The sequence below is a fragment of the Quercus robur genome, chromosome 3 (genome assembly GCF_932294415.1).
Source record: "Quercus robur chromosome 3, dhQueRobu3.1, whole genome shotgun sequence".
Lineage (NCBI taxonomy): Eukaryota > Viridiplantae > Streptophyta > Magnoliopsida > Fagales > Fagaceae > Quercus > Quercus robur.
This window is the reverse complement of record NC_065536.1, coordinates 68,186,111-68,213,949: the sequence shown is the minus strand read 5'-3', so window position 1 is coordinate 68,213,949 and position 27,839 is coordinate 68,186,111. Positions and strand designations below refer to the sequence as shown.

At 34.8% G+C, this 27,839-nt stretch overlaps 1 protein-coding gene across 4 annotated transcripts; it reads right to left on the bottom strand.

Moving 5' to 3' along the window:
• Nucleotides 1-302: 302 nt before the first annotated feature.
• On the bottom strand, nt 303-22,069 carry LOC126719066 (uncharacterized). Of its 4 annotated transcripts, XM_050421617.1 has the most exons (23): nt 21,896-22,066; nt 20,423-21,037; nt 20,172-20,322; nt 18,951-19,282; nt 18,421-18,502; nt 18,030-18,345; nt 17,220-17,278; nt 16,725-16,814; nt 15,060-15,151; nt 14,785-14,883; nt 14,601-14,678; nt 11,284-11,368; nt 11,141-11,199; nt 10,952-11,021; nt 10,747-10,838; nt 9,318-9,380; nt 9,131-9,197; nt 7,191-7,463; nt 5,140-5,256; nt 1,871-2,023; nt 1,425-1,519; nt 1,330-1,347; nt 303-827 (listed from the first exon to the last, which is right to left on the bottom strand). In XM_050421617.1, exons 2-23 carry the CDS (start codon nt 20,839-20,841, stop codon nt 812-814), a joined length of 2,826 nt encoding a protein of 941 aa, XP_050277574.1. In that variant the 5' UTR covers nt 20,842-21,037; nt 21,896-22,066; the 3' UTR covers nt 303-811. The 4 variants fall into 4 exon arrangements, with proteins under 4 accessions (XP_050277574.1, XP_050277577.1, XP_050277575.1 ...); XM_050421620.1 differs by lacking the exon at nt 16,725-16,814 and having other exon boundaries at nt 21,896-22,067; XM_050421618.1 differs by lacking the exon at nt 1,330-1,347 and having other exon boundaries at nt 1,375-1,519; nt 21,896-22,065.
• Between the last annotated feature and the right edge of the window lie 5,770 nt (nt 22,070-27,839).

The window sequence follows — 27,839 nt, the reverse complement described above, 5'->3', positions numbered from 1 at the left end:
TTCTAACCTATTAATTATAGGTTTCGTAGTTCAACCTTTAATTAATTTTTTTCTATATAATTCACATGCATTGCCGTTTCCTAAATATTTATATTTCAATGGATCTTCTGAGATAGCTAACGTATCCAACTTACAAAATACCTTGTGCAATTCTTTTCCATTTGAATATATTTCATTCATTTCCAATCCCCCTTATATTTTTCAAACTCAACACTGGAAATGCAAGAGCCGAAGGTTGATGTGGTGGTAGAATTATGATGGTGCTAGTAGACAGTAAGATGTTTATTCTGACAGCAACAATATTGACAACTAAGTAATCCATCTTTCTCCTTTCTATTAGTAAAAGACATCCCAATCTGGCCTATCAAGGTAAAAACAATTTTTTTTTAATTAAAAAAAAAATCTTAGGAAAAGCACATCTCATAAATTAAATAGTCAGGTGGTTTCAGAACCACACTTTTTTACAATTATTTTAAACTTCATTTAATTTCCTAGGGACTATTATCGAAGTGCAGCTGCTGTCCATTATCAAACACTTAAATATAGATACAACAATGGCTGAACTCCACGATTTCTTCTTCTTCTTCTTCTCTTCCCCCATCCCCGGGGCTGGTAAAGCTAAGAGATACACAGAAGTGATCAATCCGATGGTCAACCGTTTAATTCATGAGTAAAATCAATTGTAGGCATTCATCCATTCATCTACACTTCTCTTTGGGAAGCAAAAGAATCAATTATTATATAAAAAATTTGGCTGTATCATGTAGTATTCTTTGCCACCCTACAAATGTCCCTCAAAAAGGCTTGCATTCTAAACTCCAATATCCCTGCAAATAAAAAGAGGACAAAGTGCAAAATCAGGAAAGGACCCATCCCTGTATATCAAACATGCATGAAACAATTTTTTTTTAATCAGTAAATTATACATGTACTCAGTGGGCCTCAAACCTACAACCTTAACCTCCACTTTGCTCTTACAAGAAGGGTTGTCATTTGAGCTAGAGTTCAATGTCACCCATGCACGTAACATAGTTATTTCTTTGCATTAAATTCGATAACACAAAGAGGCCACATCAAATTTTTAGATCATATCAAGAAACCCGATTATAACAACCAAGACTTAGTCCAAAAATTTGGGGTCAGTGATGGATCTTTTTTTCTAGGGGGAAAAAGAGCCAACATACTAAAGCAACATTTTCTCTTATTTATATAACTTTAAGCTATCATGGTAACTATGGAAGGTAATTCATCATAAAGATAAGCATCTGTGCCGCTTTAAGACAAAAGACAGGAAGAAGCTGCCACTATCAAAAAATTTCATGTTCATACCTTGGACAATGGTATGAACCAAGATGTTGTAACAGTAGGTCCAACCTTGTGTTAAGAAGGTAAATAACATATCCAAGGGGCATCATCAATAATTTTAGGTAGGCACAGGACTCGATTGGAGCTTCATCTTCACTTCATCAAGGCAAGCCTGAAGACCTCTAAATTCTTCTGTGTCTGAGAAGCTCTCCGCCTGTGATTTCATAAATGAATCTTATAAATCCAACTTTACAAAATGATTGACAAATTAAAAGGCAATCTGACCTACATATTGTCATGCAAAAATGGTTACACCAGCATAGCAGCTAAGCTAATTTTGAGTTCTACATACAATTTAGTAAGATAAAAAGAAATATAGAACAGTGTTCCAAAGTAAGGTTTTCTTGCTTAGAGCTTTGTAACTCAATTGGCACCTCTTGATGTTTCCAACGGATACATCCTGGGTTCAAATTTCCCATCCACCATCGTAATTATCAAATTAACACACACACACACACACATATATGAAAAGGTGTTCTCAAACATCAAAATATAAACATCTTGCCTGTTTAATTATGTTCTTTAGATGCATCTCAGCTGCAAGGAGTTCCGGACGGCTACCAGTAGATGAAGAAATTTCCATGTACACCTTGCAAAGGTCCAAGGAGGCTTGTGCAAAACTTTTAAAACGATCTCTATCTTTCCATAAATCAGATCCCTGAGAGAGAGAGAGAGAATAATGTGTTAATAATGTGATTATAGCTTTCTCGTCTAAAGTAAAATTTGATGCAGAGAAAGGAAACTATAATATCCACCACCAATCAAAGGGAAAAAAAAACATACTGAGCCCCTTACTGGCAATCACAGAAAGCATCTCATGGCCAAAATAAGAGTTTCATGCACAGAAATTCTTGTTGACATGAACCAGAGTTTAAGCTAAGTCCCTAGTGGGGAATTTGTCTATGTGTGCTTGTGGTGGGTTTAGAATTTGGAGAATTTATGGATCTAGGCTTTAGAGTTATTGAAGAAAGGGCTATGGAGTACAAAGGAATTAAAAGCTGGCTTGATGAGTTGTTTAATGGCTATTTGGTAGAATTACATTTGGGGTTTTGATAGGTAAAGAAAGGGACTTGAATTGTAGTTGTAAGGAAGAAGGAAGAAAATAAATTTAATGGTATTTAGGATAGTATGAATAGAACCAAAAGAAAGAGAAGGGAAAAAGATGAGAGAAATGAAGAACATCACACAAAAGTCAAGATGCATTAATGCTCAAAAACACTCAATATTTTTATTATCAACTCCATCCATCTTCGAGTACATTGAGCACAAATATATGTAAGGACTCTTTGTTGTACTAGAAGTAATAAGACTCCATTGACTAGTAAACTAAAAATCTGATAAAAGACTAACTTGGAATTTAAAAAAAAAAAAAAAAAAAAAAAAAAACATAAAACCTAAGAAATTCCACATTCAAATAAACCATCAATATAAGCTTAACCCCCAAAGATATTAGAAATTATAAATTTGCTTTTGAATACAAAATTGATTGTAACTTATTATATAAAAAGCCAAATTAAGACTATTTTAACCCGAGGACACATAAAACAAGAACTTTAAAATGTCATGACTTTTACTTCAATTGGACTTCACGTGTGGGTCCCATAACATAAATCTTGAATATTTTTTAGCATTCCCCCCCAGCTAGGAAAAACTCAGCTTTGAGTTTTAGTGTTGAAGTATAACAGCCTTTGAACTTGAAACTTGCACCAAATCTTCAATCACCTTTGAAAGCATTAAGAATAATGATTTGTTTTGCCCACTATCACACTAAATTCATTTGGAATGATAAAATCAATGACTAGAGGACTTCTCAACTTACAGTCCTAGAATTGACATAAGCAATAATATCAATATCTTCCTCGGTCTTGACTTTACCATGATCAACCTTATGCTCAACTTGTTCCGTTGCGGTCTCCATTATCCTTGCAAGGTATTCCTTTGGTTGTTCTTGGAATTGGAAATGTGAATTGAAAGGCTGGATTTTGCTCTTCAATATAACACATTGATGCATTGAACCAACACTTGATTGAGGTTTCTGTGATAGCAAATTGGTATAGCCATATCCATCAATTTTCAAAGGGATAACGGGTACAATGTTTGCAGACAAGGTGGGGACAAACATGGGTTAACTTAGAATATCTAAGTTCTTAATCAACTACTGTTCTAGCAAGTTATTTTGTCAAATAGCAACTGTCAGATTACTCAAAGTTTCTTGCATGGAACACTCCCTTTCACAGAACTGGTTTAAATCCTTCTTTGTTTCGTAATAGTATTGAGGAGTCCTAAACTTGGACTCTAATTCTGCATTAGTCAGCATTATCTTGGATGAGAAGATTTGTCAGGTGGTTGGGGAGGAAAATTACAGCAAAGAACTAGTGGTAGGAACCTGGCTTTGGTATCTTTGATACCAAATTGCCATAGGGCAAATTGGGGATTTGTCTGCATGTACTTGTGGCAGGTTTAGTGCTAGGAGGATTTTATTAATCTAGAGTTTAGAATTGTTTAAAAAAGGATTATATGATTATGGTATGATATGATTAGACTTTTTCTTACATCTATTTGAGAGAAGTATGTAGGGTTTTAAGGTTTTGATAGGTAAAGAAACGGCTTAAACAATACCACAAGAAAGAGAAGAGAATGGGAGAACATACGAAGGTCAACATCACTCAATGCTCAAAACACTCGATATTTTTATAAATCAACTCCATCCATTTTCAAGTACATTGAGCACAAATAAATATACTGATTCTTTCTTGGACTAGAGTAGTAGTTTGAATTAGTAAACTGAAAATCAGATAAGAGACTAAATTGGACTCTAAAAACATAAAACCTTTAATACTTAGGACAACCTAGAAAATTCTAGACTCAACTAAACTACCAAAATGCCCTTACTTCATAGGGATTGCCAAAATTACAATTTTGCACTTGAATCCAAATGTTTTTTAAGGTGGCTGGGACAATTAAAAAATATTTTAACCTAAGACACAGATAATTAGACCTTTAAAATCACGAATTTTATTTCAATTGGACTTCACAAGTGCATTCCATAAACAAATCTCGAAAAAGGTGAATTTACGAAGTAGTAACAAACAATCTCTTCCATGGATGCATCAGTCTCCTCTATACTTAACATATAGAAGGCAAGAAAGAAAAGCTCTATGGGATCATAGTCTAGTTCACTGTAACCAAAGATCCAAGCCAAAACCCTATTTGATGCACAATTAACAAACTCCCACAGAATCATATTACAAATCTTCCCCCCACAGGATGATTCTAGTTTGCCACAGGTGGTACGATGACAATATTTTAGGGGTCATAAATCTGAGTTTGACATGAGCATTATGAATTTAAGTTTGGCACAATAGAAACAATGATCAGAGCATGACACATAACTGACATAAGACTAGCAATGTTTTAATAAAAACCTATCTAGTACATCAAAAAAAAATAAACAAATATCAAATATATTAACCAAAACAATTTAAGACTTCATAATTCAAAATTATATTATTAGAAGTACATGATATAGGCACCTGTGGTGCTCCTTTCTCATAACTCTATAAATCTAGGAAATGTCCTTCACAAATTATTTGATAAGACTAAATAGATAATCTGTTCATTTATTCCTCTTTAAATGTATAGCATACTAAGAACAGTTTTCAGAAAGGGCACACTAACCAAAAGGGGGAAAAACAGTGAATTGCACTAAAATTAATCAAACAAAGCTTCTTTTTTCCATCAGAAAAAGGATGTACTAGTCATTGCCAGTGATACCTGATATGATCTAACTTGCTTTAAGAGGGCTTCAGAGCACATTGTCAAATCTCCTTTGATTTTGTGCCACCTTGCATATAAGCCCCAGATATCTGCTCTTCCGTCATTTCGAACCATCTATATCAGAAAGAGAAATACTCAATTAAAAATATATAATGAGAAGCCGTGCTGATCCTCGTTACAAGAACCACAAGAATGAAACCAAGGGATCACCACAAGAACAAAACCAAAGTTTTTTTTTATTAAAATCCCAAAACATATAGAATCAACTATTGAACAAGGTTTTTTTTTTTTTAGGTAATAAAACTTTTATTGAATAAAATGAATATCGTGTTCATGATGATGAACACTCTGGACATGAAAAAATAAAAAAAGCTCAAGAGCTAAAGCTAACATATTGTAGGAAAGCAAAATTGAAATACATTGTGTAAAACCCCAGATATGAGATTAATCAGTTATTGAACAAGTAACACTCCATTTGTTTTTATGGAAAGAATACAATTTCTACAAAAATTAATTGGTTTCCTGAGTTTGCTCAAAACCTTGGAAATGATCTGAAAAACAATGTGCTGTTTGGGTCACACAAAAATCATTAATATTTCAGTTCCCAAGGGAGCACTACAAGAACAAAACCAAAGATTTTTTTTCATAAAAAATCCCAAAAAGTATAAAATAAGTTATTGAACAAGTTACGCTCCATTTGTTTCGATAAATAGAAATACAATTTCTAGAAAAATTACTTGGTTTCCAGTGTTTGGTCACAACCCTGTAAATGATCCAAAAACATTTTGCAATGCTTGGCTTGTACAGAAAATCGTTAATATTTCAGTTTCCATATAATTATAGAAACAAACACTTTCATTCACAACATGAATATTGTTTAGAGCAACTAGAAAATCAACCTTTTTTTATGTACACATTTACTAGTTCACAAACATAAAAGTCATAACAACAAATAAAGCTAATAATAATCATTCTCTACATATTTACAACTTTCTTATGGAAATCATTTTAAAAACAAATAAATTTCCCAAACCCATTTTTATTTCTCTTTTTCCCCCCCTTACCCACCTATTATTATCCTTTTCCGCCCATTCATCCCTCCTTATCTTCTCTCTTTCTTTTAAATCACATGTTCACCCTATCATATCTTCTCTCTTTTCTATTTCATTCTCCTCTTCTTCTTTTTTTCTTTTTTCCAACCTTTTTCTCTTTCAATACCTACTGTACATCCTTATCTTTCTCTTTTTTTTGTTTTTTTTTTGTTTTCCCTTCTCTCTCTCGTTCACCTCTCACCAATTACATCTTTTTTTTTTTTTTTTTTTTTTGACCTCCTTTCCTAGGGAGCATCATCATAGGATGACAGTGATGTGAAGGAATGAGTGATGGGTGCCATGGTTTTAGCCAGTGAATGTAACAGGGTGGGTGTGGAGAGGAGATGTGGCACTTGCAGACAGGCAGCTGTGGGTTAGGAATTGGGGTCATGTGTGGGGTGGGTGTATGGTGTTTACAGGGATGAGAGAGAGAGAGAGAGAGAGAGAGAGAGAGAGAGAGAAGGAAGAGATTGTTACTGTTGGTGTGAGGTGCATCTAAGTTTCCACGACTCAAGTTAGCCCAAAAAAATGTTTTCCACCTTCGAAAAGAGGAAACATTTACCACCCTAAACAGCTCATTTTCTGTTGACCACGGAAAATAATTTCCATTGCCTTTCATAGTGCGCCATATCAACACCAGAAAATAAAGAAATTTCCACCAAAACAAATGGAATGTTAGATTACAAATAGAATAGCCACAGCACAAATAAGCATAGATCAATAGCTATATGCACTAATATGCGTTCATTTTAGCATGGCAATGATCAATTGGTGCACTGACTTGATTCAAGAATGGCCACATATGCATCATGTGCCTATACATTTAGAAGAAAAACAAAACAAAAACTCCAAAATATATGACAGTAAACACAAGTGCAAGTAGGCAGAGAGAGGACTACACAATTGGTACTGAAGAAAAAGCAAGACCAGATGATAATCATGAAAGTATTTGAATACCCGCTGTAGAACTTTCCCAAGAATCTCCAAATGCTCAGTTTCCCTTGACCTTCTCTCCGCAGGCTCTGCATTTGTTGACTCATTAAGACGGTCTATTTGAGAATCAGCCGGACATTCTTGATCAGTAAAATTATCGTCATTGGTCATCACAGGAGATCCAGAATGATGAGTTGAAGCCCTTCTTTCCACCTCTATCATAATCCTCTTTAATAATTCAATGTCAATTCTTTTATTACTAGTCATGTCCGAAACCTTCTGTATAGCTTCCAGAGCCTGAAAGAGCCAATATATAAATGAAAAACAAGGACATATAGACAATTAGAATGATGCCACCATAAAATAAATAAATAAATAAAATAAAATTTCTATATCGACTTCATGGCCTACACAAGCATTTTCACATGTAACAACTATGAAAAGGACAAATAAATATGAAAAAAGGCCCAATAATTGAAAGGCCTAAGCTAGTCCATCTGATAGAAAGTGAGAAAATTGTATTGAAGATGAAGCCTTTAATTATTGGTTTTCCATCAAACCACATTCCAACATCATAGAATTTTATATCTTTTTAAAGAATAGTTAAATCCTTTTTTCCCAAAGTCAAGCAGACTTGTAACTATGCCCAGTCATGTTATTTTAATATAACAACCAAGCCTTATTCCCAAAATATTTTGACTAGTGATCTTCAACAAACTAGGAAAGGTCAGCCACATGAATTCCTTTCTGTCACTTGATTCTATCCAAAGTCATACTCTCTATTACCTCTTTAATTGATGTCATTTTGTACTACTATTAATGTTATTTTAGGTTTTCCTCTACCTTTTTTTTCCATTCCCACAACTTGAATCAACTCAATCTTTCTCACTGGTACATTAATCGTTCTTCTTTATACATGACTAAACCATCTCATGCGACTCTTCCTCATCTTCTCATCACTAAGGGTCACCCATATCTTTCAGTTAATTTCCTCATATCAAATACTAATTATAATATTATCATTTCAGCTAGAAACAAGTTACTTTTTAATATTCCAACATTCAATACTATAGAGTACAAATGGTCGTATAACAGTCTACTCCCGATATGTTTCTCCACTTTATCCACCTTGCACTCATATGATTCACATCCTCTTCAATCACTTCATCCATTCATCTTTGTTTCTTCTTTTACTAAATTTATATTATACATACTCTATTTTAGTCCTACTTAGCCAAAAGGCTTTAGAGTGCAAACCATCTCTGCAAATTTCTAACTTAACATTAACTTCACATACAGTTTCATTTACTAAAACTATATCACGTGCAAAAAGCATACACCAATGAACTTCAACTTGAATCAATTTAGTGAGCTCATCCATCAATTTACTCCATATCTCTAGCATCCATGAACTCTTTCAAAACCCCCTACTATCTTTTCCAAAAAGACCATTTAGGTGGTCTCCCATTGAAAATCTTTCTTCATTTGGTAACCCTTAAATCAATTCATTTATGTCCTCCCAAATTCTTTGCTTGATGGAGTTATTTCTATTACTTATCAGAGGGAGATAGCTTCCGGGTAAGCAATATTAACTGCCACCGAACTAACAACATCAGGTTGAACATATAAATTCGGATAAACATAATTTGCAAACCTAGCATAATTGTTTAACAGGGTCATCTCAAGCAGAGAGGGTGGTTCCATGTAGTTTAAGGATGTAGACCATTCAAAAAAAGAGCTTGAGCTAAGCTGCGAGAATGAACCATAGGTCAGGTTTGTATACTTAACTAGCACAATGTTTAGGTCAGGTTTGTATACTTAACTAGCACAATGTTTCAGTGTGCCGACTAGAATCCTTCATATTATGGCCTGACAAATTACCCCCTTGTTAAGGGCTGTATCACATGAAGCCTCCAAAGGAAGACTTAGAAGAATGCACTACTTTGCTAAAAGAAAGCACTTACCTGATCAACATTTCCCACATCCAAAGCAACATGACAGTAATTCTCCCACAACTGCCAGCTATCTCGCCTGTCACCAAGTCACGTTTGGTCACCACATATTCATATGTTTGCAAATCCAAAAATTAGAAATGTGTACGCATGAGTGTGTGCAGAAACATCATTATAATAAAGGGAAGAAAGACGAAACTTGAACTTAAGAGCTTCTTTAAATGCAATGAAAGACTCTTTGCTCCTCTTGTTGATCATATGCCTGCATAATTGGTAAGTTGCAAAAATTTATCCTCTAAAAAAAATATAAAGGCATGCATATAATTTATTAAAGCCAGTTAGAGGAATTAAACGACAAACAAGTATTCACAATATTAATTCTTGAATCACAACTAATCACAAATGACTTTCAGTTATGAAAAAATATAAAATGACTAAAATTAGTCTTCATTCAAAACATAACCTTTAGTATTTCATGTTGTTAAGAGGAAGTGAGGGACACTAATTAACATGTAATGCAAAGCACATATAAAATGACTTGCCAGTATCTCAAGGTAAAACAATTGCATATAATAATTTGCCACAAAGGAGACTGTGTTTCAACAAAAACAAATAATCAACTTATTTTCTATAAATGAATGGAAAAAACCCTCATTTCCTTGCTTCCACCATCTCAAAGCCTTGAAACAAAACCTTTGTTCCTGATACCTATGGTATTCTTGTTTCCATCACATCTCTAAAAATCCTAATGAAGCCCCTACAGAATTGACTCAACTTATGGCTTAAACACATAGTTCAAACTAAATTTATTATTTTTTGATAAGTAACTGAATTCATTATTGCACTGGTAAAATGTTCAACCGTGAAAAAAAAAATAAGACAATTACTTTATCAAGAAAGTAATGAAATAAAAGACAACCAAGCCAAAATGAGATTTTAGAGCTGGATATTTAATATTATCCACCCCATAGTGTCTTAAATCCTAACCACCAAATGCTAGATTCCAATCTAAGAGCAGACACTGAACCAACTAATCTGTAAAGAAAGGTTAGGTGTCAGGATTTTAGAGGCTATGCGGTGGATAAAACTAAGAATCCAGCTCTTAGCAATTTCAGCAATTTAGATTTTATATGCAATTTAAAAATATTTGTTGAAAAGTATATGCATTTAATAAATCTCTTGAAACAAAGACAAAAATAAGATAAATAATTAGGAGGAAGCCCCCATGAAAAAAAAAAAAGGTAAGTTACCTCGATCTCTCGTGAGGTTTTTTGACATTACAATAACCCCCATTCCTGTTTTATAAGCTAGACTATGCACTAGCAAGTATACTATCCTTTTGAGTAAAAGAAGGCAAAAAAATAGTACTGTTTCATCTTTAGATAATAAAAATCCTGTTATTGACACCATTGACCCTTTTGTTGTGACAGCAAAGGCCATTGTAATATTCCAAACAAGGAGGGAGTCCATTATAATTTTTCAAAAAAAAAAAGGCTTTCTGATTGAAGTAGAAAATTTTATGTAAAAGTTCAATAAAAGATATTAGCACTTATTGAGATGAGAAAACAAAAGGCAGTATATTTCAGGATGGAAATAATGCAAGATGACTCGTAGCAAAGGGTGCATACAAGCAAGCAATATTGTTCCAAGCCTCCCCGTTATCAGGATCAAGTTGAACAGCACGAGTAAATCCATCCAGAGCCTTCTGAACATCTCTAGCCTGTAACAATTATTCAGCAAAAGATTCAAAAATTTCTGATAAATTGAAGAATTCAATGCAAGGAAAAATCCCTTAAATAGGGAATTTAACACAATGCAGATCACATAAGTCACCTTCAAAGCAGCAGCCCCAAGGGCAAACCAACCATCTGGATACAAAGAATTCAAGGCCATTGCAGATTCCCTGAAACATAATAATCACAACAAAATTGTTGTAGAACCAAATCAGCCATTAAGTACACATATTATCATCAGTACTAAATAACAGAAATAATATAGTAGAAGCCACTAGAGGAAAATTACCAAAGGATTTTAGATGTCTGATAGTCCCCTCTATTGTATGCACTACGAGCAAGGGATCGCTGACAACCAGACTCGATAATATTAACATAAAGTCCACATAAAAAGCATACTGATAAAAGGTTGATGGCAAGAAATGGAATCACCTTAGCTCTAGCTGACTTATCATTTGAAACTTCCAGGGCTTTTTGGTAGCAAGCATCATCATTTGTAACATCACCCAATGAACACCTAGGAATCATTTTTAAGCAAGTAAAATATATTTTGCAAACCCAAAGATAAATTTTAAGCAAGTGAGATAATTTTAATAAATAAATATAGGTCACAACATGCTATTTCAGTTTTAGCATTATTTGAGTCATGCAAATAGCAACTGCTAAAGAAAATATTAAGCAACAATAATCAATACCACTATAAGAATAATTTAGACCCCTCTTGATTGAAATAAGTTTTAGAAGTAATTACCAATAAGATTCCAATTCCACCTGTGTTTTCCTATTTATTCTCTCATCACCTAAAAAGGCTAAAATAATGCATTCAGAAAATACCACTCTTAAAGAACTCTGAAGAAGTCTTTTACAGATAAGCTGATATGGATGCAGTGAACAAGAATATATAAAACTGACACAAACAAGAAAGCAAGCTGATGTTTCTATGAATAACCAAGTAATAAGCAAATGGACCAACCTTCTTGCTTATGATACACATATTTTAAGAATAAGCCTAACACATTTTTTTTCCTTACAGAATCTCAAATATATGCACTTTTTAAAAATCACATAATGAGACAGGCAAAGCTTTGCTTTTGGGCACTTTCAGACCCAAATAAAAGACAACCTTTGGTAGATAACCTGCATTTTTTTCTGTATAAATCCCTTAAATACCTTCTTCCATAACTCACTTCCCAAATTTAAAAACTCCCAAAAAAAAAAAGCATCTAACTTACATAAAAACATCTAGAATGTAGATAATCTATAATTATTCAAACCACTCCTTTCAGCCCACCGCCGCGCTAAAAAAAAAATATATATTGTTATTGCTTATTCAGTAGTTTTTAATGAACGTTTCCAATTTTTCAGGCACAGGCTTGCATGTGCATCATAGCTAGGGATACAAAAAGATTAGAAAGAGAGAAAGATATAGTCAAATTGTAAAACGAATTGATCCAATAATCTAACTGAGACCAAAAACATCTAAAATGTGGATAATCTATAATTATTCAAACTACCACTCCTTCCAGCCCACCTCCACCGCAAAAAAATAAATATTGTTATCAATTTTTAACGAACGTTTCCAATTTTTATGCACTCTTGCATGTGCATCATAGCTAGGGATACTAAAAGATTAGAAAGAGAGAGAGATATAGTCAAAATGTAAAACAAATTGATCCAATAATCTAACCGAGACCCTTATAAGATATTTAGGATGAGTTTGGTTCAGCTTTTTGAAACTAAACTTTTTGAAAAAGTGGGGTTTTCAAAAAATGCAATATGAAATTGGGCTTTTTGAAAAAGTTGAGTATTTGGTAAAAATTGTTAAAAAGTACTTTTTGAAAAAGTTGAGTGTTTAGCTATCACTTATAAAAGTGGTGATTTAAGTGGTAAATTACCAAAAAGGACAAAATATGTGTGTGTATATATATATATATATATATATATAAAGGAGTTTATTTCATACTTAGTATCAACTTCTTCTTAATAATAATAATAATAATTACTTCATGTTAATAACAAATGACTCTCTTAATAAAAGATTTTGTAAAAAAGTATTTGGCTTTAGCATTTCTCTTTTCAAAAAGTGTTATGTCCGCAACATTTTCACAATAAATTTTCACAATATTGTGAACTGAAGTTACTCAAATATATTCTATACTTTTAATATATTTATTGGCAGCTTGCCCCACACCCGACCCAACCCATTTCCCTTTTCTTTTTCTTTAATCTTTTTTCCTTCCATTTTTCCTCAGCCACAAGAGCCAACCCTGCACCTTTTGTAACGCCCCAGCTCAATTCAAGAGTAAAGAGAAAAAATAAAAATCAAAATCAAAATCAAATAAAAAAAATCAAATATTTTAAGGAGCCACACGTGTGACCCCACCTACCCCACTCCCCTCAACCACACATCTCACAAGAATCCTTACTCTCTTGGCCGGCCACTCATTTGCTTCTTTCCTTTATTTTTATTTTTTTCATTCTCTCCATACAATAAGCACTCCTCTCTATCACTCTCTCATCTCCTTCCATGGTACCCACTTCATAGCACCACCTCCACCATCATTTTCCAGAAAGGATCACCGGAAAACTCCATAGGAAAAAGGTAAGGCTCCCTCATCTCTAAAGGAGTTTATTTCAGATCGGGAAGATTCACCTAAGGTAATTTCTCTTAATTTCACCAAAAATCTTCAATACCTCCCTCTCTTCGTAACCCCAAAACCAAATGGGAATTGAAGTCAAATTGATGCATCAGAACTCCTCCTCGTTACTCAACCTCAGCCATGTCGGAAGATTCAGATCGGGTTGTTGAGAGTGAGATTGGCAGTGGAGGTTCCGGCATATTGTAGCTATTATTTTCTATGTTTGTCTTTTCAGTTTTCAGTGTATTTTGTGGTTAGTGAGATGAGGGTAATTTGGGTCATTCCTTGCATTTCCAACGGTAATATTGATCAAAAGCGCTTTTGCGTTTGCAAAAGCTCAAGAAACCTATCCGCACGTTTTGGATGAATTCTTTGCATTTCAAAACACAGCATTTTTAAGAAAGCACATTTTGAAACATTACCAAACGCCTGATTTATTTTTTTGGTTTCAAAAAGCATTTTTTGCCATCTGAAAGCTAAAACAAACGGGCACTTAGATGGCTAGGAAACCTTCAAGATGATGCCAACACCACATCAACTCTTGTGCAAGTGATTAGCCATCAAGGCTTTTTAGCATTTTGTCTTTTTTGAATTATTTTCATCTAAGACATTCACCAGAAATTCTTTGCATAATTTAACTTTAAAAACATGTATATACCATAAATGCAAGAATGAAAGAAGTCAAATAACTGAATACAAGTTTTCATGTTGTAGGCAAAAGTACAACATCACCATATGAAGTTAACCAATACCATGTCCTCTATGATATTAGCAGGCATGTAAATATGATTTGATACAACAAGCTTTGCAAAAAAAAAGCACAATATTATTTAGAAAAGGCCCAACATGTGTCAATATATATAATTAAATAGTCTTCCTTTTTAACATTTTTGTGCCATAAATGTAGTTCATTTCAGTCAAAACAGATCAGAAAGAACTCGTCTTTGAGCTTATTAGTTGTCCATTTTAGATCAGGATATATATCAGAAAGAATATTTGCTTCCAAAATAACATGCCAGTGGAAATTTCAAACTTCAATTGCATTAGCTGAGGTTGAAAATTAATTCAACTAAAAGGAGAAAGAAAGGAAAAGACACGTAACTTACGTACCATAACCTGGGGTCATTAGGCATTTCAGATAGTCGTTTCTTGATGAGTTCAACAGCTGCTGCTTTCTTCTCCAATAAGCTGATTTACATATTCAGTCTCACATGAGACTCCCAGCAACAAGGTATGAAAAATACACTAATGAAGGAAATTGACTTAGATAAAGGGCTGTCAAGTATGAACATACCGGTAGCAAAATATAAGATTATCCCATAACTCTAAATCCTCAAAAATTTTAACTGCCTCGCCAATTAAATGACAGCGCACTAAAAGTTCACCATATTCCCTAAAATTGATAAGAAAAAAAAATCAAGAGAAGTTAACCGTGCATGCAAATCTAGCAAAAAAAGAGCTTTTAGTATGAAATATTACACAGAAGAATAGATCTGCTCAATAGAAAAATGATTTTTTTTTTGGGGGGGTTGGTTATAGTGTATAAAGACAATGAAAGTGAATTTGTACCTTCGCAAGGCAGGAATAGTAGGGATATAAACCCCAAAACAAAAAGGAATTCGTTGTGCCACTCCTGGAGAAGGCTCACTGACACTCTGGACCTGTAATAGTGCAGAATCTTTTTGTGAGATTTATAATAACAGAATGATAAATAAATGAGGACTATTTATATACTGAAGCTAAAAAATTAGATTGCCTCATAGGATGAACTTTCCCAAAAAACAAAAAAAGACTATTGGGAAGCTAGAAAGGAGGAGATCAAAGCAATCAATCAACCCTCAGAACACATGAAATCAACAAAAACACCAGATATCTAGTAAGTAGTAACATTTTTTATTAAGTCAATACCTAATTAACCAACAAGGTAGGAATTAATGAGCAATGACCTAAAAATATATAGTTCTGAAAAGATGCTTCAATGAGCTTCCCTTATTATGAGCTTTTACGTGCACTCCCTTATCTCGTGTGAATCCCACATGCATACACTTAGCTTACTGATCATGAGTTGCATAGCACACACCAATATAAATTATAGAAAAGTCCCTGTCCAAATAATAAATAATATCTTATCTTTAAACCCTCTATGGGCAATAAGGATCAGAGTTTCGCATGCTAGTTGCACAATTTTTTTTCCTTTTTTTTTTTTTTTTTCTTTTTTAAGGACTGGTTGCTCACTTTTAGAGAAACACAAAAATAGTTTGACAGATATAAACACAGCAATGGTGAAACTTTCTTGATGCTTATGCCATTGAACAGTTGCATGAAAAATTAAGACCAGGCTTTGGTAAGACAAACCCCTTGCAATTTATGAAATATAGTTAAGTGTAAGGGACAACATTGCTGACGTTAATGGTAAAAATGGCTAACTCTGACTGCCAAATACCAATAACATAAACAGCATAATCCACACTGCAAATTGACAAAAAATAAAGCATGTTGAGCATATAGGAAGGACTTATTTGAATAGATCCAACATCATATTTACTTGGCCTCATGCTTACTCAGGTAGCATTGAGTGGGTGCAGACTCTGGTGAGTACAAAGTCAGTATATACATACACATGTACATACCCACACCCTTGTATCTACATATGTTTGCACACGCACTCACACACACACTCTCTCTCTCTCTCTTCCAGGGTTACACTATTAAATTAAGGAAGAACAAGAACTACATTATCAGAGATTACGGAAGTCTATGAAGCAGAAGCAAAAGCTGTGAGATGATTTGTAAGGCCTGAAATAACAAAACTGCGAGATTTCAAGTAGTAGCAAAGAAGCTCATCATGAATTGCAATGAAGGAAAACATGCAACTTGTTGGTGGATCCTCATATGACTCCAATACGTAAAGCCTTGACACCATAATCTGGGACAGCAAACCAGGTAGCTGAGTATCTAATAAGTTCAGGGAAATCAAATGGCCTATTTATCTTAGAAAGTTTCTTCTTTTTTTCTTTGTTAATAGTATATGGGATTACTAGCTTTGCCATGGGTGTCTTTGCTCTTTAATATTTCTTCCCTACCAAAAGAAATGAAAACTTGCACAAGAAACCTATAAATTTAAAGAGCAGGCAGCAGTTCAAAAATTTGGAAGGAAAAAGTATTCAGTTGGAAAAACAACTGGATATCCTAAAGAAAATATAGATAACATAATAACAATGATGCACCTCATACCAGTTTATCCATCATCAGTAATGCACGCTCCTTTGTGCGACTGCGAGTCGATTCCCATCGAATACGTAAGATGTCACAGAAACACCTTATCTGAAAGGGGGAAAATTTTAAACAAGTCATGCAGGAATCAAAATTCAATAGGAATGCAAGATGACCTTGGTTATCTATAAGACATTAACACCCAGATGACCTTGGTTAAAACACGCATCCCTATATGGAGCATTACATAAATTAATCTCATGGCGAGTCCCATAACCAACTGTTACGGCTCAAACCCCTATAGTATAAGAAAGCCCCAACTAATTATAATGAAGTCTTGACCAAATTTCAAATTTCTTATACTTGATTGTGGTGCCCATTGCAATGGCTTATCAATGACTTTTATCAGAAGATTCAACATTTAACAGATTTATGATTGAAGAAATAAATGGTCTCATTTATAAAAATATTAAATGCAATGTGAGCAAATACATATTGCAGTAATTATCTACTTACAATGAAGTATGACAACTGCTGAGAATCAATTGCCTCTATATATGGAGCCATATCCCATCCTGAAACAGAAATAGGGCTGTTGAATAACCAAAAGAGGAGGGCCTCAACTCAGAAAACGACTTTATAATATAATTAAAATAACAGCAATGGGGAAAAGGAACTCTAGTAAAGGAGATCCTTGCCATATAGATAAGAAAAAAATATACTTATAAAAAAAAAAGATAATAAACAAATATGTCAGGACCATGATAGAAGCAGAAACTGTTGTGCTGATTGGTTTGAGCATTACAGTGGCAGATAGAACTTTAACTGCTTAGACCCAGTGGTGAACAGCTTTGAAGTAGATCTCTAAGAAGGAAAGGCGTGATGGATCATGTTTCAATGTAATTTCAGATCTATTTATTTGCTGCAGGCTTCCATTGTTCATTTTTAACTTAAGATACTAATGGGCAAGTGAACTACTAACAATGTCTTCTTCTTTTTTTAATTCTAAAACTCTTATTAACTAGATTTTTTTTTTTTGGTTAAAAAAATGTGTTCAAAAATTGAAAGCCATTTTTAGGAGAACCCACAGGCAGTTCAGCCTCCATTCCCCAAACTGTTCAAAGACAAAAATCAATTTTTTTGCCCTTTCTAAAAATCTAAGTCGGTCTGGTTTATTAATACAATCTTTCATATCAGTTAAGGAATAATTTGAAATGATACAGCATGCATTTTGAAAATACAGTAAAAGTATAGTTTATTTTGCGTTGATCATGTCAACCATGATGCAGCAGATACTAGTACCAGAAGTTTGTGTCTAGAACTCACCTTGCATTTCACCGTGTGGAGTGCTCTTTTCAATAAGAAGGCATCGGGCCAGAATCACTGCCTGTTGGATCCCCCTCAAAGGGGCTGTAGCGGGACCACCATTTTGAATGCCTTGCAATCTACTTCCTTCATCATTATCCACTAACAATTTTGGGGTCATCAATATGTCAGAGGTTTCAGGTTGATGTAGATGCAAATTATCTTCTCCAACACTAGACTTGTGGGCCTGGATACCAGAGCTTTCTAAGGGGCAATTACTGGCATAGTTGGATGAGCTTGTGTTGGTAACAAGTACACTCTGTGCCTTAGGTTGTACCTATATCCAAGAATGATCTGTAAAGCTAAGAAGTAAGCATCTCTGGCAAAGTTCAACTATGTGTACTTCAATTACCTGATGTACAGTACGGAAGCCAAGAATCCCAGTAACAGAAAGCTGAAGCCCAGCTGCCACTTCAGCTGACTCAAAATGTTGCCTGATATGACATACGTACCTCAGCAAATAAAGAGAAGCTAGGAATAATCAAAAACCCAAATCCCATTTCAAGACAGCCAAGTATACCTAGGGTAATAATCCCTCCACATTAAACTCATAATGATGTTCTAACAACTGGAAGCACATCTTCAGAGAGAAATTAGGGATTGCATGCAGTCTCCAATACAAACTTACATGGCATACAAATAAATTTCCCATTTATCAACTAATAATACAAGTCACAAGATAAGTAAAGTGTTTAAATTTAAAGACAAGGGTTCCTTAACAAGAAGATTAAAAGAAGTCTTCTGTATTATCTTACAATATAAATATCGTGCAAACATTATTTCAAGTTAAAATAAACATGACTCCAGTTACTTTTTTGGGCCTTTTTTAATAAACCACATATTAGTTCATCAAAGAAAATAGCTTCCCCTATTGAAATTTACCTGCAAGAATCAACTCTTCCATAGTTGTATTCCATTATCCCAGCTTCTAAATGAACCATCGAGATGATTGCTAAAGCATCTTCATTGTGTAAACTTGAACCAAAATAACTCGTCACTTTTTCCAAAGTGTCAAAGTGATGTAGAGTCTCGCCCACATAGACGTGCAATAAATCAAACAAGGAAGATGACCGCTCATCCAAAATTCTCTGTTGAAGAAATATGAACCTAGCGAGCCACCATGAGATGCTACTAATTCCATACGTGGAAGACACACTTTCTCCAAATAACAAGTCTCTTGTCCTCGTGAGCAACATCTTAGCAAAAACTAAATACTACATTACAGCAAAAAAGACTTGTCTAAGATTTCAAAATAACAACGACAATAATAATAGTTATGAAATATTACTACCCTTTTTTTTTCTTTATCTTTTCTTGAGAATTCAATAGCTAGGGGGGTGGATTTGAATCATAGACGTCTTTGTTAGAAACACACTAGGAGATGCCAATCAAGCTATAAGGCTATTGGCAATACTACTACCCAATTTCCGATGAGCCCTAGCTCAAATGATACCTCCTCCTCTAACAATTATAAGTAGAGAATGAGATCATAGGTTCAAAACTCACTATCTTCATGTGTAATTTACCAATAAAAAGAAGTTACCATTATCCAGTCAACAGATTTCACCTTCCATAAATAAAGTTGATGTTATTCATAAAATTACAAACAGTTGTAAGAAATTCAAGTTAAAAAGCACAGCAGCTTGGTAGTATTGGTGTAACAAAGAGTAAATATTTCCATGACAAAATGGAAATTTAGACATCCCCTACAATCTAGGGCAGAATTTTCCTCCAAATTGATCTGGAGGAAAGAAAATGGAAAATTATTTTCCACTAATCATGTGACATTATTTTTTTTTTTTGGAATAACTTAATTGACCACCACAGATAATCATCTTATTGACCACATAACGCAATAGGTTGGACGAGATTCCTTTAAAACGGTTTGAATGTTTGTTCTCCAATCCAATCTACTATTGCATTGTACAAAGTCCCAACCATTCAAATATGACCTTAAAATTGGCACCTTGCGGGTCTCCAATGGAGACGTTCAAGATTCAAATCCCCCTTCTTCATTGTACTTATACATAGTAGGTAGACCCCACATATAAGTATAGTTGAAGTTGTGAAGCAAATTAGAATTAGATTCAGAAGTAGAGTAACCTGAAGATTAGAGAACTTTCCAAGCAAGTCAGAGCCAGCAGCCATTAGCTGATTACGAGCCCAGTTTTCCCATTCCACCAATTCCTCATCTTCACCTTTACCACCCACTTTCTTCAATGCCAATGGACATTTTTCCATTTCCTTCAAAGGCCTATTATTCCAAAATTGAATCACACAATTAGACAGACTCAAAAGTTCGATCTTTTGTCATTCAAAATTTCAAAAAGTTGCAATTTTTTTCACTGACTCACCCGGTCATGTTGCACTGAGTGAAGGCGAGGAACGCGGCGACGGCGATGCTGACCACGAGCAACGCTCTGTAAGCCTTGTCCTCGTCGTCTTCGGGTTCTGAAACAAGGAAGGACTCGACGCGACGGAGCAACTCGGAGTAGACTCGGTCGGCGGAGGAGGAGGACTCGTCATCGGCGAGTTGTCGGAGGACGAGTGCGGCGGCGTCGGAGGATAGGGCGCGGAGATAGTCGCCGGCCTCGATTGAAGAGAGGAGGTCGTTGAGGAGTGAAGAGTGAATTCGATGATGATCGGACGGCTGCGGTTGAGGAGGCGGCGGTGGAGAATCGGACGGCGGAGATGAAGGGAGGGTGCAGCGTAGGAGACGGAGCTCGTACCAGCGGAGGAGCACCGCTCGTTCCGTTTCGGGTTGTTGTGACATTGTCTGTCTGAGACTGAGAGGTTTTGCAGTTTGTGTTGAGGGTTTTAGGCTTTTTAAAGTTTTAAACACTTGGGCCAATTTTCACATACGTGGCATCCATCTAAACATCATCTCCAATTGTAAGTGGCCACATCAGCAATTCACCAAAGAATGAATGACATCTGCCGCAGAGAATCAAACCTCCAAAATCCAATTTCTACATAAACCCACCCAAAAGAACGCATCACCAATCCGGATCGGAGAAAGTAGGTAACTAGTACTAAAATACTAACTATTTAGTTAGTAGTTAAGGTTTCAAAACTAATTTTTTTTCTAGCATCTCGAGTCTTTTAAGCTCGATTTTGGCCAATAAATCGACCATCAAATGCTCGATTTCTATGCTCTGATTACTGCCGACGTGGCAAACTTTGCCACGTGGGAACACAGAAATCGAGTCTCTAAGACTCGATTTCTAAGTGTAATAACTCAACCACAACGTCAGGGAAGAAAGCAGAGAAAAAAAAAAAAAAAACCCAGAAGAGAGATCGGCGAGACCCAGGCGCCGCGCGCGGCCTGGGTCTCGCGAGCCCAGGCAAGACCCAGCGCCGCGCGCGGCCTGGGTCTCGCGAGACCCAGGCCGCGCGCTGCCTGGGCTCGCGAGACCCAGGCGCCGCGCTGCCTGGGCGATCTCTCTTCTGGGTTTTTTTTTTTTTTTTTTTTTTTTTTCTCTGCTTTCTTCCCTGACGTTGTGGTTTAGTTATAACACTTAGAAATCGAGTCTCTAAGACTCGATTTCTGTGTTCCCACGTGGCAAAGTTTGCCACGTCGGCAGTAATCAGAGCATAGAAATCGAGCATTAGAAATCGAGCATTTGATGGTCGATTTATTGGCCAAAATCGAGCTTAAAAGTCTCGAGATGCTAGAAAAAAAATTAGTTTTGAAACCTTAACTACTAACTAAATAGTTAGTATTTTAGTGCTAGTTACCTACTTTCTCCATCCGGATCTAGTACTCGATTTGTTGTTTTTTCTTTCTAAATTGCTATTAAAGAATTAAGAAAGAGAGATGGACGAACCTCGATGATGGAGATGGAGAAGACCGGTTCGGCAGTATCATCGCCGAAATTATGCGGAGATATTGTCGTCATGTTGAGGAATGGCCGGTTCTTCCGAGTCACTGCCCGCCATATCATCTCCGATACACGGCGATATCCAGAACAGAACTCGCCAGACCGGTGAGGACAGCTTGCAGCTCTCTTGGACTGCAGTTTCAACTCTCAAGACCGATACACGAGGCCTGTGGCCCATTATTTTTTGGGGTTTTGGTCGGCCCAGGCCCATTAAGTTTCCAAAACAGCCCGCTCTTCACTAATTTATGATGGCCTTTTTTTTTTCTTTTTTCTTTTTTTTTTTAGAACAGGCTGTACACGAATTACTTGAATAATTTATTATTTTTTAATATTCTGTGAAACTATATATAAGTAATATATATAATATATTTTATCTAAGTAAAGAAGTCTATATCTTGATTTTTTTTGTATACATATTTTTTTTGGCAAGGAAACACACTACACTTTTTTTTTTTTCAAATCTTATTGAACTTTACTTTCAATTATTATATATGACATACATTATAATAGAGTGAGATATGCATCAAAACACAACAGAATTAGAAAATGGAAAATGTATAATTTTTATTAGAACATGAAAATGAATCTTGATGGTTTCATATGAAAGCTAACATTATTTTGCATTTTTGGAGAAGTTAAGTGTGCAATTTATCCAAACTTTGTTTCCATTTTATCACATAAGAACTATTAAACAAAGTTATAACAATTTATATTTTGATAATCACTAAACTCCTATATGAGAATCAACTATTACAAAAAAAATTTCTCTCCAAAACATATATTGATTTCTATTTTTCCTTTCCATACAATTTTAAAAAATGTGAAAAACTAAGGAAGCTAAATGTGTAGTTGATCTTAATCAATAAATAACATAAAGGGGGGGTAGGGGAAAGCAAACATATTCATGGTATAATTGTTTATATATGTCCAAATTTGTTTTTGTATATGTTAACACTCTTGTTTTCTAAAATATTCATGTAGCAACTATATCTTGTTTGATCTCTCCTAGGTCTTTAGTTTTTAGCCCAACTCACAACATATAAACCAATGTTCATGAAAAAAGAACCTAGCAAGATGAAGCCAAACACAATTTCTAATTTTTTCTAAATTTTAACAAATAAAAGATCAAGATTATATAGAAATGAGAGAGAGAGAGAAGTACCTTTGATAGTAGACATAAAAAACAAACATGCAGTGATAATTAAAATAAAAAAAAAAAACTATGCAGGAGCACCCATAGCAAATGTGCCAAATGCTAAATATTTGGCACATTTGGCACACCAAACACTATTTGACCCCATTTATCAGATGTGTCATATCTTATATTTTATGCAACATGCTACAGTAGAGTCACAAATTTGCCACAGTATGGAATGGGTGTGGCATATGGATTTATTCTTTTTTTATTCCTCTTTCTCTCTCATATCGCTTTCATCTTCTCCTTCAGCTATTCACCACCTCCATCTCCACTCTCTCACATATCTCTTTCTTCTTCTCCTTCAGCTATTCACCGCCACCATCTCCACTCTCCCATACTCTTTCTTCTTCCCTTTCCCCTTTTGTTCGCTCTCTCCTCTCTGTTCTATCTCTGACACTGCCGATTTGTTGTTCTCTTTTTCTCCGAGTCGCCGATTCAAGAATCTCAGAGTCACCAATTTCCTCTCTGTTTTATCTCAGAGTCGCCAATTCGTTGTTCACTGTTTTCAGAGTCACCGATTCGCTATTCTCAGAGTTGCCGAAATCCTCTCTACCATCGTCGATTCGCTGTTCAATCTCGGTGTCTCCGATTTGCCATTCTACATCTACTACGTACAGGTAAGTTCTCCGTCTTCTCTGTGATTCTCTTGGTATTTCGGTGTCTACTTCAATGGGCACTGCAGGTAAGTATTAGTCAATTGTTTTGTTGTGTTAAATTTAAGTACCATTTGTCATCAAGGAAGTGGCAAGCTCAACTATGTTTAATTCAATGGGTTCTGTGTGAGTTAATGTTATTGGATATAAGTTATTTGTGTAAGTTTTCTATGGACTACATTGGTAGTTTAGTTTAGTTGAAACAACTTCAACTTGATAGGTTGGCTTTTAGATTGCATATGTTTTTGGCTTTTGATATAAGCCTTGGGAGGGTGTCTCAGTATAAGGATTATGAAGGTGATGGCTTTTGAATATTTGGTCAGATAGAGTTTTGGTGGCTCTGAAAAAGGAAGGTAAAGGTTACAGGGTGCCAAGAGAAGGTTTGTTTGAGCTTATGAGTTGTCCAAACTATTTTGGGGAGGATTATCCCAAGGGAAGAAAAGCTGTAATTCCCTTCTTGTATTGACACAAAAACTTTTCTTGTTTTGTTTTGGTTTTTAGGGATTCGGATGTGTGATTGCAATTAGTACTTTATAAACAAAGATTTGGATTTAGCTATTGATATTGATACGGCAATGATGAATTGCTTATCTTTTGATGTTTTACAATGATATTGATATTCGGATATGGCTTCTTCTCTTTCTTTTTTTTTTTTTTTTTAAGGTGACAGGTTCTGAGGGTTTTTTATTTTTATTTTTTAAATGCTTAAGAAAATATCCTTTTTTTAAAAATATGAAAGTTGAATTAAGAGAATTGTTTGAAAATGTTACCGTTAGAATAAGAATATTTGAAAATATGACTATTTAGGAACAAATATTACCGTTAGGAACAAATAATAAAAAAAGAATAAAATAAGAATTAAAAAATAATATTTAAATGAAGTGGTAAAAATATAAAACATTTGATAAATGAGATATTGTAAAATGATGTGGTAAAATAATAAAGTAGACTTTTGGTGTGGCAAAATGGCATAATTTTTGCAACAGCTGCTACGGATGCTCTTATTGGTTTTAAGAGAGATTAAAAGATAACATATATAAATAAGAAAAAAATATATGTAGGGGAAGGGAAAAAGGTATATACAATACAAAAGTGTTGAGGGAAGGGAAAGGTTGGGAAAGAGAAAGAGACCTTGTATATTCTTTAAAAAAAATAAATAAATAAATAAATAAATAAAAAAACTCATCAAATCCAATGTGGTAACATAAGTAGAAAGTCTGAATAGAGGACTTTTGGGGTACCATATAGGTTTATGAGAAATTTGAGACTTTACTTATTATTATTTTTTTCCCAAAACTTTTTATCGGAGAAAATAACTTCCTTCATAAATGAGAATTTTATGGTTTTTTTTTTTTTTTCAATTAGATAGAAGAAATATATAGGTAGGGAATGACTTCTCACCTCCACTTATACCAAAAGGGAAATTGTACGTAGAAGTTAACTTTTATTCAAGAGGAAAATTAATCCCACTTTAGGGTAAAAAAAATTGATTGCATATCTAAAAGAGCTAATAGTGAATATTTAAGTACATTTTATTTTTTTCTTCAAAAAAAAAAGTACATATTATTTAAGCATTATTATAATAGTGGAATTTATAGTATGCAATTAAGATTTTTTTTTTTTTTTAAAAGTACAAAAGAAATGCCTAGATTATTTCCTATTGTATTTATCAATTATATTTCCCATGTTATTTCTATCACATTTTTGTATATTTAAGGAGTGTGATGGATTAAAGCGCAACATATCATAGCCAAATTGAACTCAGAATAAAATATAAGATATAAGTTTAAGGTTTTTTTTTTTTTTTCTTCTCTTAAGAATTAGATAAGTTTATTTAACCCAACTAAGGTAATATGTTTTAATTTGTGTTGGAATGTACAAAATCATTCTATTCGTGTTGGATATGTATATATAAAATATCTATTGGTTAGCATGATTTGAATTAAGTTGCAGAATTTCCTAAGAATGAGATCACATCGAGGTATATGCTTTAATTGAGAGAATTTTTTAATTCCAAAGTAATGGACATTAATATTACCATGAAAAACATGAAGCAATACTATATGCCTGTCCACAATCATAAAATGGATGCAATAGTTTAACATTGTAAGCATCCCAAAGTTTTTTTTTTTTTAAATTATAAATTGTAAGAATTTTTTTTTTTTTTTTAGAAGATATAAGGTAAGAATTAGAGATTAGATCTTTTTTTTTTTAATATAAAAAAACTTTAGTATGTCTAACTTACCATAATGTAATTTGCATCATAATTTGTTGAAAAATTAATGAAAATAATCATATAAAGTTAAGTTATAATCCCAAATACTAAGAAAAAGATAAACGCCAAACAGTCCATACCTATCAATCATAATATTTTGTTTCCTCTTCCAAGTTATCCTAAGAAGTTAAAAATTAGCATAGATTTAGATGAGATTAAAAGAAAATTAGCAAGAATTTGTGTAGTATTTAATTTAAAAAATTACAAATCCATTTAGAAAATAAAATAAACGAATGGGAGGGAAATGATCATGTACTAAATCAATAAAACACATTCCAATTCTTTAGGCATAAACAATATTAATAGGCAAAACGCAATGTAAGCTTCAAAGACGGGCTTGTTGGGTCAAACCGCTACTTGGGCTCACAATTTATTTGTCTCATGGGTCTGGGTATCCTACCTTGGGTTGTTCTAGGCTTAGGGACCCAATGAGATCGCTTTCCTCTCTTTCTCAATGTTTTTTCCTTCTCAGATCCTTTCTTTCTCTCTCCTTTCTCTCCTCAAAATTGCATCCCCTTCCCTTCATTCGTTTCTCCTATTCATAGCCCTTGTTAATGGGGTGATCATCATTATCTTCCCCCTTAGTGTAAAGAGAGGTCCAATGCCAGTAAACTTAAGTGGATTTTTAGGTACGAGTGGCTTTGGAAACAGTTCCCACTACAACAAATGTGTTCGGCAGCGGAGTTTCCTAAGGCTCTGCCGAGCACTTAAATGGCGATGTGACAGGTCATGTGTATAGAGTCCGAGAATGGCTTCCCAAGCAGTAGGCAGTATGCTAGCTAGGAGTTTGCAGTCCGCTTTCCAAGTACCCGGACAACACCCAGTTTAGCCCGGTAGTCATTGTGGGTCTGGGCTGGGGCTTTTGTCGATAGGAAGTTTGGACCTTTGGCCCATATCATTAATTCATGGCCCAAGGCCCAAATGAACTTGGACGTTAGGTGTCGTACAATAGCCCCCCCTTGATTCGTTCTCGGCTCCCGGTGACGAATCAAGAGTCAAAGAGGCAGCAATTTGCTCTAGAAATCCAACAGGTGCGTTTTGGGTGGTTACAGCGGTCCATAAATGCACTTCTCAAAAGGCACGTTGCTTCAGACCTTTTGGTTCTACCATCATTATTACTTGGCGGTTCGCAAACCGACGCGCGTGTGTTGATTGCTCTGGGCATTTCTAAGGTCACTCCCTTTTATTTCATGTTTACTAATTAATGTTAATTATTGCTCAATAACCGATGCTTTTCCTTAGTTCTTATAAATAGTCCTCCATAATCCCTTTTCTCACTTTTCATTTTCTGTTCTTTCGAAATTTCTCTCTACCGAGCATCTTCCTGCATTCTAGTCCATTAACCCAGAATCCTCCTCTCCCTTAGAGCTAGAAGTAAGTCTTCTTCCCCTTTCCTTTGCTTTTATTTCCTTCCCCAGAGTTCTTTCTAATTTCTAGACTTAAGATGGATTTTGCTTATCTTCTGAATGCCAGAGCGCCCTTAGCCGCTTTTAGGCAAAAATTTAGTGTCCTTGATGATGTGGAGATGGCGTATTGCCATGAAAGTGAGATCGCCCTCCACAGAGGGGCAGACACGGCCTTTTTCCCATTGATGTCAGTCCTTGAGGGTGGGGTTAGGTTCTTCATAGACCCGCTTTTACTTAACACCCTTAGATATTACGGATTGAGTCCCGACCAACTTCCTCCAAACTTTTACCGGGTAGTGAGTTGTGTGGGTAGGCTAAACCATATGTTTGGTCTGCAACTAGACCACCACGACGTAAA